Here is a 13,538-nt window from a genome sequence, read left to right on the forward strand (position 1 = left end):
GAAACAGTTAATTGTTCAGTTTGGCTAGAATACACAGTTCACAAAGGGAAACGATATGAAATAACACTAAAAGTGTAGGTGGGAGTCAGACTCTGGAGGGCTTTAAATGCGAGGCCAGGGAATTTATATTTTATCTTGTAGGCAATGAGGAGCCACAGAAAGTTTTTAAGTAGAAAAGTGACATCAGACAGAAGTCTTTGGAAGATCATTTTGGCAGCTGCGTAAAGAAGAGACTGAAGTGGGAATGGAGAAAAGAAGAAAAACCAGAAGATTCTCACAAGAGGCTTAGTGAGAAGTTATAGGGAGGTAGCTGTGTGAGTAGAAAAAAGAGAATGAATGCAAGAGATATGAAGTAGAATCAACAAGATCTGGCGATGCTAATGAAAGATGAATGATATGGGATTTAAGTCAATCAAAAAATAAAAACAATCACTTATTAAGTACCTACTAGATTTTTGTTTATTTGTTTGTTTGTTTGTTTGTTTGTGCGGGGCAATGAGGGTTAAGTGACTTGCCCAGAATCACACAGCTAGTAAGTGTCAAGTGTCTGAAGTCAGGATTTGAACTCAGGTCCTCCTGAATCCAGGGCTGGTGCTTTATCCATTGTGCCACATAGCCGCCCCGAAGTACCTACTAGATTTAAAGCATTGTGCCAGATACTGAGAAAACAGAGATGAAAAACAACATAATTCTTCTCCTCACAGAGCTTATAGTCTACTGAAACAGATATGACATATACACAAATAAGTACAACATAATTTGGGGAAAGAAGAAATGTAGACAAAGTGCTAGAGGAAAACTGGAAGAGAGATCACTTTTAGGTGGAAGAATATGAGAAGATTTTCTAGAAAAAATGGTACCTAACCTGGGTCTTCCACTAGGAAGACAGTTCTGGCAACTGTATAACGGATGGGTTGGTAAAGGGAGAAATTAGAAAAAGGTAGACCAATCAGGAAGCCATTAAAATAGTCTAGATTAGAAGTAGTGAGGAGCCAGTAATGGTAACATTGTGTGGTGATTAACAGTGAGAAACTTAGCTCTTCTCAGCGGTGCAATGATCCAAGACAATCCCAAAGAATGCTCTCCACATCCAGAAAAAAGAACTGTGGATTCTGAATGCGGATCGAACCAGACTGTTTGTACTTGACTAGCCTATGGACAAGACTGCATCAATTCTAATGTCTACACTGAGGCAGACTGTGTTTTGCCTGAGGAAAAGTCAGAACCACGAAGACAAGAAAAGTCCTCAAACCACGTGACATCTCTGCTTCAATCCTGGAGCAGGAGGCGAAGGCAGCTTGGAGTCCTAGAATTCACAACCCTAATGTCTCTGGGCCAGAATGAGCTTTAGAGATCATCTATCCAGGCCTCTGGTTCCACAGAAGAAACTAAGGCCTGGTGAGGCCAGGCAACCATCACATGGCCATACAGCCAATTCCTGGCATGTAGAGGACTCTAAGCATCATTCTTCTGCGACACAGGGCTGCCTCCCCAACATAAGAAGAAATGCCATGGGGCTGGATGCCGTCACCCTCAAGAAGATGGACAAGCAAGCTGACTCCAATAACACTCATGGTCCACCACAGTTTGGTTTCTACTGTTAGACAAGACCCTCGGAATTGAGTTCTGGAGGAGCTACCTTCCTCCACGTCCAACAGTAAACCAAGCATTCCCCCTCACCATTAGCATGACTTTTTCTTTTTTTTTTTTTAGTGAGGCAACTGGGGTTAAGTGACTTGCCTCAGGGTCACACTGCCATAAGCTGTCAAGTGTCTGAGGCTGGATTTGAACTCAGGTCCTCCTGACTCCAGGGCTGGTGCTTTATCCACTGAGCCACCTAGCTGCCCCCATAGCATGACTTTCAACCACACTGTGGCACTGAGGAGTATGTGCCTGTGGGTTGGATATGGGAGTGAAGAGAAAAAGTGTGTCCACTCATTGGTCACAGATGTTGAGTGTACACAGAAAGAGATGGGAAAAGGAGAGTTCATATATTCTTAGGATCCAAGAGAGCATCTAAGGGACCTTCTTATTTAATGACTGCAATTATATTATAATTTCATTGATCCTACCTTGTCTAGATCAATCTTTAGTTTATCGTGGTTACTCAGGTAAAGTTGCAGAAACCTTTGCAAATTTTTATCTCTGGGTAATGGGTAAAATATTTTTTGTTTTGGGTTTTTGTGTTGTTGTTGTTGTTGTTTTTTTTTTTTGCGGGGCAATGGGGATTAAGTGACTTGCCCAGGGTCACACAGCTAGTAAGTGTCAAGTGTCCGAGGCCGGATTTGAACTCAGGTACTCCTGAATCCAGGACCGGTGCTTTATCCACTGTGCCACCTAGCTGCCCCTAATGGGTAAAATATTAAAGATAATGTTACACATGGAAGAGTCCTTAGAGACAATCCAACCCAATTTGCTTACTTGGGACTGGCACAAGGTCATATAACCAACTAATGAAAGAGTTTGTATTATCTAGATCAAGTTTCCTGAAGTTTCATTGCAGCGTGTCACCTCTACACAAGAAAACCTAGATAGTCCAGAGATATTTCACACTAAGATATTTCACACTTACCTTCTGGTAAGTCAGATGGTTGTCTGAAGTAGCCAACACAGAGACACACACACACACACACACACACACACACAACATCTGAGCTCTTGTCATCATTCTTTATTAACTTACTGCAATCTCAGTACTTGGTTTCTGTGATTTCCTGGTTGCTTTCTTGGGATCCTAAGGTTTTTAAGGGTGACTTGGTCCTAAAAGTTTAAAGGACTTAGATAATAGATCTTATTCCTTAGGACAGCTGACTTCCAAGAGATGAATCCAAAAGTTCAGCAGAGTAGCCAGAAGGATGTATCTTACCAAGCCAGCTCAACAATTGATAATTGTAGAAGTTATCAGAACCACCTAAGTACCTACAAATCATACTTCTGAACGGTGAAAAAAATATACTCTATTATGCTCTCCTAGCCTTGGCTTTGTAGATCTGCTCCAATTGAACATTGTCACTGTAACTCATTCTATTGTGTTTTGTTTTGGGTTGGGTTTTTTTTGTGAGAGAATTGGGGTTAAGTGACTTGCCCAAGGTCACACAGCTAGTTAAGTGTCAAGTGTCTGAGGCCAGATTTGAACTCAGTTCCTCCTGAATCCAGGGCCAGTACTCTATCCACTGCACCACTTAGCTGCCCCCTGTAACTCATTCTAAATGAGGTTGGCATGGTAGTAACCACGCACAAAATAAACTGACGTGTCATATTAGACTTGGCTTATTTGGAACTTAGGAGAAAGAATCTAGGGTCTGTAAGGAGTGTTTTCCCCACTAGATCATACTGCCTCTCAGGAGTGATAGCACCTGGAGAGGTTTTTAAAAAATATATTAAAAGTGAATAGGGCTCCCAAGTAAAAACAAACAGAAATATATGATTCTTTGTTTTATCTTGATCTCAAATCACAGTATGAGATTTAAAGTCATTATGCTACATCCCTTGGAGATTGACTCAGTTTCAAGAGGTGATTTTCAACAACTGGACCATCAATCAGATGCAAAGTGGAAAAGGTGATGAGCTGAAGCTAACAAAAAAGGAGGGGAATTATTTTAAATAGTATATCCCTCTAATTCTGTAATGAATGATATAGAACTATCAGGTATCATGATAGATTACTTTTACTGACCTCAGAAGGCCGTCATATTGATAGGGATGGAGAAAAATGTATAAAATACTTCATAAATACAGAGTGCTGTGCAAAAACATAAAGCATTTTCACAAGTACTACTAGCTCAATTGATCTTGACTGCAAACTCAAGGTAGGCAAAGACTGTCAGGATTATCCCCATTTTATGAATAAAGCTAAGAGCTTTAGGGGTGTGATGATTGATTTTTTTTTTGGTGGGGCAATGAGGGTTAAGTGACTTGCCCAGGGTCACATAACTAGGAAGTGCCAAGTGTCAAGTGTCTGAGGTCGGATTTGAACTCAGGTCCTCCTGAATCCAGGGCCGGTGCTTTATCCACTGTGCCACCCAGCTGCCCATGATGATTAAAATTTGATGTGTGTGTCCTTACCTGCCTCCTCTCTCTGCTGTGCGTGTGTGTGTGTGTGTGTGAAACTAGCTAGAATTTACTTATAAATTAGGAATTTCAGCAACAGTGTTTGGGCCTTAAGTATTTATTAAAGTATATTAGAAGTCAGTAAAGATAGAACACATGAGTACAGAGAGTACAGAAAGAAAAAGCCTTATCTACCTTATGGTTCAGACTGGCTCCCTTCTTCCTTTCTCCTCTCTGCCACCAACCCAAAGTTCTGGAACCCAAGAGACAGACCCAGGGAGCAGGCCTCACCTCCTACTTCCTGTCTCCCTCCCAGGGAGGGGCCATCCTTCAAGCTGATTGGTTGAGGGTGGTCTCATGTTGATGTCGTAGTCCACAGCCTTTGAGAACAACACCCAACTCTGGGCCAGCCAGGTGTGGTCTCTATTTAATCAACCTTAAGTAGCTTCTCAGTCAGTCTCTCAGTCTCACCCAATTCAATTAATTCCAAATCATTCTTCAGGTGGGGCCCCTTGGCGTCTGCCAAATCCCATTATTTTCTCGCAGAGGGAAAGGCAGGGGTGGTAGTTTAAGGTTTACAAAGTGTTTTCCTCACAACTACTCCTCAAGGGCTATAGATAAAGTATTATATTATTCCCATTTTACAGATGAAGACACTGAGTTTCAGAGGGGTGGAATGCCTTGCACCCAACCAGGAAGGATGGAGTGGGGATGTGGACCCCCAAGGAGTTTCCTGGCTCCTTGTTCAAGTGCTCTTCCCACTGTTCTGTTCCCACAGATCTAGGGTCTGTAAGGAGTGTTTTCCCCACAAGATCATACTGCCTCTCAGGAGTGATAGCACCTGGAGAGGTAGAGATTGGGGAATGGAGAGGAAGGCAAACCCTCCCCAACCCAAACTTCAGAGCCCCACAAATTCTGAAATCAGACTGCAGAAGAAACTACCTACTTTGTCCCTGTGGAAGGTCAGCCCTGTTGCTCCTCCCAGGAAAGGTGCTCAGCCTCTCCTAAGGAGGCCAGCTGCTTAAAGCCAGATTCCCCTGTTTCGTTCTGTCTAGTAGCCTTTTGGAGGCAGTCTAGCAAACATTTGCTATCACGAGTGACAGACCCACCAAAGGATCTACCCACTCAAAAGATCTCATTTCATTGCCCACTTGGTTTTTAAATAACAAAACCAAATCTGAGGCTGTCAGGCTGAAGCAGCTTTTAACTTGTAGACGGTCATTTTTTTCCTCCCCTACTATCAGATGTCTTTAGTTTATTGAAGATTCCTTAACAATTAAGGCACTTCAAAAACGTTAAGAGTAATTCTTTATAGAAGGAATCTGCAGAAGGCAAGCCGAAGATGTGGGGGGCAGAGAAGAGGGAGGGATAGAAGATGGTGGGTGGGACAGAGGAATCTAACCAGTTATATTTAATTAAAAAAAAAAAAACACAAACAGGATGCAGACACATTAAAAAAGCAACACTGACCTCACAATGGAATGTGAACTGTAGTTGACTCAAATGGCGTCATTAGCATTTCCCTCTCCTCCCTCCACAGCCCAGCCATCCTTAAACAGACAGAGCTGTTTAACCAGTGTGTGTTTCTCAATCACCCTCTGACTTTCTAAGTGCAATGCTTGGACCAGAGGAGATGCTTCTGCTTTGTCTACTGCTGTGGTCTGTTCTATGGTGAAGTACCAACTTTGCCATAGGTCGGAGAAGAAAGAAAACAAGCCTGAGTCTTGATTTGGTCCTAGTAACATCTCTCTCTCTTTTTTTTTTTTTTAGTGAGGCAATTGGGATTAAGTGACTTGCCCAGGGTCACACAGCTAGTAAGTGTTAAGTGTCTGAGGCCGGATTTGAACTCAGGTACTCCTAACTCCAGGGCTGGTGCTCTATCCTCTGCGCCACCTAGCTGCCCCCTAGTAACATCTCTTAATCAACACAGGTTGCAAAGGAAGAATACCTGAACAGAGCCCAGAAAGCTGCCCGGGAGTCTCCTTTTTCCATTTGGGAATACCCATCTGTTTAAACAAGTGGGGAGGGGTGAGAAGCATATTTCCTAGATGATGGCAAAACTTCCCTTGGCTAAAGACATCCACAAGGGCTGTCCTCTGGCAGGAAAACTGGGTTTTCCCATTTGGCATGTGACTATGCCTGAAAATGCCATTTTTCCTGTTATGGAATGTGCTGTGACTATGGGTTGATTTGCTTCTTCTCCACAATGGCCACTTAATTACTGACCACTTGTCTCTAAATTTCTCCATCCCTCTACTTCAGTATCAACAAGACCAGATGAGGTTGTTGGGGCACCAGCCTGTCAACCTATCAGCATCACAGAGTGGCATCTGAGACCTGCATCCATTGCTTCTGCACTTCCTTAAGATGCTCAGTCTTGTTCTACAAATCACAAATATCAATGACTTTAAGGTGTGTAAAGTGTTTCGGATACATCATCCACTTTGACACTTATAAGTCTGATGAAATAGGGGCCATTAGCTCCATTTGACAGATAAGAATGCTAAGGCTGAGCAATGTGCCCAGGATCATGGAATGAGTACATGTGAGGTGGAATGTGAACCCAAGTCTTCCAAGCTCCAAGTCCAGTATGCCAGCATTTCTGGAGCTGCCATCTCTCCAATACCTCCTGAAACACCTTGTCACTTAGACCCAAAGGTCTCCAGCAGGGGAATCCCACAGAGCCTTGTCTGAACACCCCCTGGAGAAGAACAACACTCACCGGGAATCCGGATCTTGAACTTTCCACTCTGGCCAAAGCCACTTTCAATGACTCCACTCTCCCCCGATGAGAGGCGGACCTTTAGCCCCACAAAGATCTGGATGTTGGTCTCCTTCTTAAACAAGGACCGACCAATGACACCATAATCGTCGATCACCTATGAAAAAAGACAAGTGTCGCAACACTGAAGGTTAAAACTGCAAGGCTACCCTGGAGCTCCTCTAGAACCATCCCCCATGAGGAGCAAGGCCAGCCCTAGACTCTGGGCCTTCAGAACCCCTAGCTAGAGTTTTTTTCAACCAGCATTACACACTTGAAAAGACCTGATTACAGCAGCAGGTCCTCCCTCCATTAGGCCTCACTGAAACCTCTCTACACTTCAGGAGACACACAAATGCTAGAGACAAGTCTTCATCACCCGGTGATGAGCCTCTGAAGGCAGGGAGACAGGTCACAGCTTGTCACTAGGGGCCTTCCAGAGCTTGTGCTTACCCTAGCAGAGTCTTCTAGGGTCAACCCTGGGCCGGGATATGAAATAGGATTGAATGGAAGTTAGTAACACAAAGAGGCCTCACTGCATGGTGGAGAGAGAGCTGGCCCTGAAGCCAGGAAGAGCTGAGATCAAGTCCTGTGTCTGATAAATGCTAGCTGTGTGACCCTGGCCAAGTAAGTCACTTATTCAATGTTTTCCATAGATCTCTAAGACTAGAAGTTGAAGAGAAGCTACTACCCTGCATTGGTAGAGAGAATTTCCTCACAAGGGAGTTCCCTTGATCACTGAAATTACAAGTCCAGACTCTACCCCTACAAACATAAAATAGCAAGCCCTGGCTGAAGCCATGTGGATCTCTCTAGCCAACAGTTTGCTAAATGAATAAACAGGTGGTGGGGTTTTTTATGTTAAGAGACCAATGGCTGTTGTGATGGAATACTACTGTGCTATAAGAGATGTTGAGCTCGATGAGCTTAGAAAAACTTGGAAAGACTTGCACAAAACAATGAAGAACAAAATGAGCAGAACCAAGAGGACAGACCATGTATACAGTAATAGCAATACTGTTGTTAAGAACAACTTTGAGGGAATAAGTCATTTTGATTATTATCAATACCCAAATGAACTACAAAGGACATATGAAGGAAGATGTTCTCTGCATCCAGAGAAAGGACTAATAAAGAATGGTTTTACATCAACATACATATCTGTGCTTAATGGTAGCCAACTCTAGGGTGAGGGGAGATGGGGAGGGAAGAAAAAAAGGGAGAGAAAGGGGAAAAATGTACATGATAACTTAAAAAGGAATAGCAAGTTGTACACAATAGATTTGCAGTTTCATGTGCAATCTTTTTTATCATACTATGTTATATGGAAATGTTTCTTTTATCCCATTAATTAAAAATTTTAAAAAGAGATGGACATGAGACCACTTCAAAAGAAAAAATTAAAACCACACACATATATGGCACACAGTAAGTGCTTAATAAGTGGTTGCTGACATACATCCAAGGACAGTTTGTAAGTCACATCTGTGTATGTGTATATATATATATATATATATATATATATATGTCGACACACAGCGTGACTCCAGTGTGCATTGTATTAAACATTTCTGACTGACTTTGTTTACTTACTGTGAACCAGCACTCTTGCGGGGTGGGGTTTTTTTCTTTTTAAAAATAACCCTCATAATTTACAGGTGGACAATACTACATTGTGGCAGCTATCCCACATCTATTGTCTGAAGGACTAAATGGGAACATTTTCAAACTCATGGGTCCCACTAAAAACCAAACCTAGCACACCTGGAATGAACCTCCCACAGAGATCTGTCTAACATTCATAATACGAGGTCAAACTTCTTTCATTATTATTTGGGATCTACAAAGGTCAAAGACTTAATCAGGAGCTGGTTTTTACCCAGTCCATTTCTCAGTAATTTAAATGAATCGCTATCTCCTCCTCCCACTCTATATTAGCACCAGAAAAGCCTACCAAAAATGCTGACAGAAGCATCTCCTCTCATCCCAATTCCCCAAAGGCAAAGAAATGAGCTGGTGAGTGCAGTAGGCAAACATGCAGCATCTTCTGGCTACAGGCAGGATTGGGAGATGGGTGGACCTCCCTCTACTCTGCTATGCTGGGGGAAGATGAATGAACTGCAACACTGTGTTACCCCAATTAGTATAAATCAGATCCTAATGTAAATGTGAGAAGGGACCTTGCTATTTAAAGAAACCCTCAGACAGATCCTTTCCTAGAGAATTCTTTTGTTAATAGACAATCACTTCCCAATGTATTTATTTTCTAAGTTTATATGTATGTGGTTTGAAAAAAGCAGAGCAGAGGAAAATGGAAGCCCAGACGCTATGCCAATTTGTTACAAAGGGTTTTTCTTTTTTTCTAATTGTAATGGAGATGAGGAGAGAAAAAAATAACAATAAAAGTAATTTTTAAAATGTTCCACCCCCATAATTTCAAATTTTACCTCTTCCAAAACTCAGTTCATATAGCTACAGGATTTTGACCTGGAAAGGGCTCTGAGGTGGTCCAGTCCAACTCCCTCATTTTACATTTGGAAAAAATGAAGCCAAGAGAGAGAAAGGCCTTTGGCCAAAGTCTTACAGTCTTATATACCACCAGGCCAGGAAGGGCACCCTGGGATTGTGGGCTCCAAATCCTGCTCTACTTAGTGGTCCCCAGTGGTTTTTCTTCCTTTCAGTAATAATGAAAACAACAACAAAGTGCTATGAACCCCCAGGTTAACTTATTATACTACCGACATTGTTCTTTTAGATTTATTCACTGAGTGCTTACAAGAACCACAAAGAGAACTTTGGCCCCAAACAGCTCATGACAGTTTTGAATTGTTGCAAAACAAATATATAATGCTTCAAATATGCACATGCTTGTCATAGAGAGAAAAAATGATATATATATTTATATATATTTGTAACATAAGCAATTGTTTACCTCTTAAGGTGCCATTAAAGAATAATTAGCAAGGGGCAGCTAGATGGCGCAGTGGATAAAGTACTGGCCCTGGATTCAGGAGTACCTGAGTTCAAATCTCACCTCAGACACTTAACACTTACTAGCTGTGTGACCCTGGGCAAGTCACTTAACCCCAATTGCCTCACCCCCCAAAAAAAAATAATTAGCAAGAACCCCATGGACCGTCATGGTGAATCCTCAAGAGTTTGAGAACCACTAAATGGAAACAACTGTCAACACCACCATGAACATGATACCTCCTCCACGAAGTCTTCCTTCCTATAATCATTCTTGCCCAGTGATCTCTTCCTTTTGTGAATTCATAGCAGTTGCTGCCTATCACAGTCCCTGCACATAGTAGATACTTTAAAATGTTTCCTTGATGCACCTCTAATCTGGCAGTTAATTCTATACTTCCTTATGACATGCTTTATACAGCTGTCTTAAACTATTGTATAGTTAGTTCTTGTACTGCTTTTCCCCCATGCATTTATGTCCTTTCCTCAACTAGCATGTAGATTTTTTGAGGGCAGGTCACTCTCCTGCTGAACAAGAACAACAAGAGCCTACTCTGCATGCCGGCCCAGGCTTCTCACTATATCTGCAGAGAAACAAAAAGAAAAGTGAAGCCGCCCCTGCCCACCACAAGCGGCTTATGTCCGCAATAAAAATGTGAAAGGTAAATACATGTTAAGGAGAAGGGCTGCTAGGAGGACCAGGAAATGCTCTGTGGAAGAAGCAGCCCTTGGGCAATTTTGTGTTATCCTTACTGTGGCTCCACGGTATTTGAATTCACTTTTTCTAGCTGCTTGCAATATTTTCTCCTTGCCCCAGGAGCTCTGGAATTTGGCTATAATATTCCTGGAAGTTTTCCTTTTGGGATCTCTTTCAGGAGGCGATCAAAGGCTTCTTTCAATTCTTATTTTACCTTCTGCTTCTAGAACATCAGGGAAATTTTCCCTGAGAAGTTCTTGGAAGATGATGTCTAAGCTCTTTCCTTGATCATAGTTTTCAGGTAGTCCAATGGTTTTCAAATTATCTCTCCTGGATCTATTTTCCAGGTTAGCTGTTTTTCCAAGGAGATATTTCATATTGCCCTCTATTTTTTTATTCATTTGGATTTGCTTTATTGTGCTTTGGTTTCTCATAAAGTCACTAGTTTCCATTTGTTCAATCCTAATTCTTAGGCAATTATTTTCTTCAGAGAGCTTTTGTATCTCCTTTTCCATTTGGCTTTTCAAGCTGTTGACTTTTTTCTCATGACTCTCCTGCATCACTCTCATTTCTCTTTCCATTCTTTCCTCCATCTCTTTAAATCTTCCTTCTATCTCTCCTACTTTCTCTTCAAAGTCCCTTTTGAGCACTTCCATGGCCTGAGACCAATTCATATTTTTCTTGGAAGTTTTGGATGCTGGAGCTTTGACTTTGTTATTATCTCCTTCTGAGGCTGTATTCTGGTCTACTTTGCCCCCCCAAAAGCTTTCTATAGTCCGCTGCTTTCTTTGCCTACTCATCTCAAAGAGGAAGCAGATGTCTGATTGAAATCTGATTCTCTATGGTCTGAAGCTTGGAGTGCCTGTACCCCTCCCACACTGGGCTGCTACCACTCGAGTCAGCCCACTGGATCAGAACCTGGGCACTTCGCCCCAACTCCAGCAGAGACCACAGCTGCTGCCACAGTTGAGTCAGAGGCTCCCAAGGCCTGGTTCTCTGGGGCTGGGATCACTCAGCATGCTCCACTCTCACCCAAGTACAACTGACCTTTCCGGCTGACCCTCTAAGCTGTCTTTAGCTGGAAAATTATTTCAGCCTGTCCTTTTGGGTTCTGCTGCTCCTACAATTGTCCAATGGCTTTATTTGAAGGTATCTGGAGGGCTTTTGGGGAGAGGTCAGGGAAGCCACTGCCTTTCCTCTGCCATTTTGGCTCCATCCCCCGTCTGCTTGGGCAGAGTTTTTGAAGAAAGCTGGGATTCTGAGAGATAGAAGGGAGAAGGCAGGCCAAGAGCCCAGGCCAAGAAGCAAAGACAGGAAGGAATTATAAGGAAGCTTTTTGGCCCAAGTAACAGAAGTCTGGAAAGGGGCTCTCCCCCAGGACTGTGAAGGGCTTCCAATGCTAAAGGAGATTTGTCTTGCATTCAAGAGGCAAAGGGGAGCCATTGTGGCTTATGGAGCAGGAAAGTGATACAACCAGGCACAGATTTTAGGAAAATCCCTTTGGTGCAGATGATGAATTGGAGTAGGAGAGACCGGAGGCCAGGAGGCCAATCATAGACTAGTGCAGAGGTGAGCATGAACTTGGGGGGATGGCTGGGTGGGGAGCTTCAGCGGCCTTCCATCACATCTAGGATAAATACAAACATTTCTGTGTGGCGTTTCACTGGTCTCTCTCTCCAGGCTGATCATGCCCTTCTCCCCCTCACAAACTCTGGTGTCCAGACAAGTCAGTCTGCCTGCTGTCATTTCCCTGTCTGCTCTGTTTGGCATCAAAGTCCTTCCTAACCTGCCCCCTCCTACCTTTCCAGCTGTCTCACACCTTATTCCCCAGCACATACCCACTGATCTAGTGACACAGGCCTCCTGACTGATCCGTGAACAAAACACTCCATCTCTCAGCTCAGGGCATGTTCTCTGGCTGTCCCTCTGCCTAAAAATCTCTTCCTCCTCTTTTCTGTCTATTGGCCTTCCTGGCTTCATTTAAGTCTTGACTAAAATTCCACCTTCTGTAGGAAGCCTTCCCTAAACCTCTCTTAATTCCAGGGCTTTCCCTCTTTTAATTATTACCTATTTATCCAGTACACAGCTTGCTTTGTATCTATTTGTTTGCATGTTGTCTCCCCCATTAGACTATAAGCTCCCTGAGGGCAGGGACTATCTTTTGCCTCTTTTGTATCCCCAGTGCATAGCATGTTGCCTGGCACCTGGCAGGCACTTAATAAATGTTTACTGATGGATTGATTTTTCTCCCTCTTGGAATTACTAGTTCACTTCTAGGCTTCTACAAGAAATTTTTTTCTTGATTTCCCTCATTAGGGAAGTACCTACCCCATGAAATGACTTTTCATCTATTTTTTTAAATTAAATTTTCACAAAAATCCATTTTCATTCCTCATTCAGCACCCCTAACTTTGAGAGAAAAAAACCCCAAACCCCTGTTACAAACATGTATAGTAAAACAAAGCAATTCTCCACACTGACCATACCCGGGGCCCCCCACCCCCACCCCCACCCCCACCCCCGCCATGCCTCAGTCTGAATGCTGAGTCTATCATCTTTCTATCAGGAGGTGGGTAGTATGTTTCTGGGATTATGGCTGATCATTGTGTTGGTCAGAGTTCCTAAATCTTTTAGAGCTGTTTGTCTTTATGATATTATTATTGTATAAATTTTTCTCCTGGCTCTGCTCACTTCACTTTGCATCAGTTCATACAAGTCTTCTCAGATTTCCCTGAAATCATCCCTTTCACCATTTCTTATAGCACAATATTATTCCATTCCATTCATATACCAACTTGCTCAGCCATTCCCCAATTGCTGGGCACCTCAACAAGTTTGTATCTTATATTTACTTATGTGTGTACATGCTTTACCCTCTACCCAACCTCCCTGCCACTGCCCAGACTAAAATGTCAGTTCCTCCCATGCAGGGACTCTTGTTTTTCAAGTCTTGGTAGTGTTAGCACTGAGCATGGTGCCTGGCACAGAACAAGTGCTTAATACATGCTTTCTGAATTGAGGTGAGTTCTCTGTATTCCCTCTCTCCCTCCACAATGTTCC

General features: G+C 42.8%; 1 protein-coding gene across 2 annotated transcripts in view; it reads right to left on the minus strand.

Annotated features, from left to right (window-relative positions):
* EEFSEC (eukaryotic elongation factor, selenocysteine-tRNA specific) overlaps positions 1-13,538 on the minus strand; it is a 296,244-nt gene that overhangs the window by 67,271 nt on the left and 215,435 nt on the right. The window contains exon 6 of one of the 2 annotated variants that reach the window (XM_043977987.1): positions 6,773-6,929. The exons of the other annotated variant lie outside the window; for it this stretch is intronic. Coding sequence (XP_043833922.1) covers positions 6,773-6,929 — 157 coding nt within the window. The remainder of the gene's footprint in view (positions 1-6,772; positions 6,930-13,538) is intronic. 2 annotated transcript variants of the gene reach the window in all.

This window comes from Dromiciops gliroides, chromosome 1, assembly GCF_019393635.1.
Source record: "Dromiciops gliroides isolate mDroGli1 chromosome 1, mDroGli1.pri, whole genome shotgun sequence".
Classification (NCBI taxonomy): Eukaryota; Metazoa; Chordata; class Mammalia; order Microbiotheria; family Microbiotheriidae; genus Dromiciops; species Dromiciops gliroides.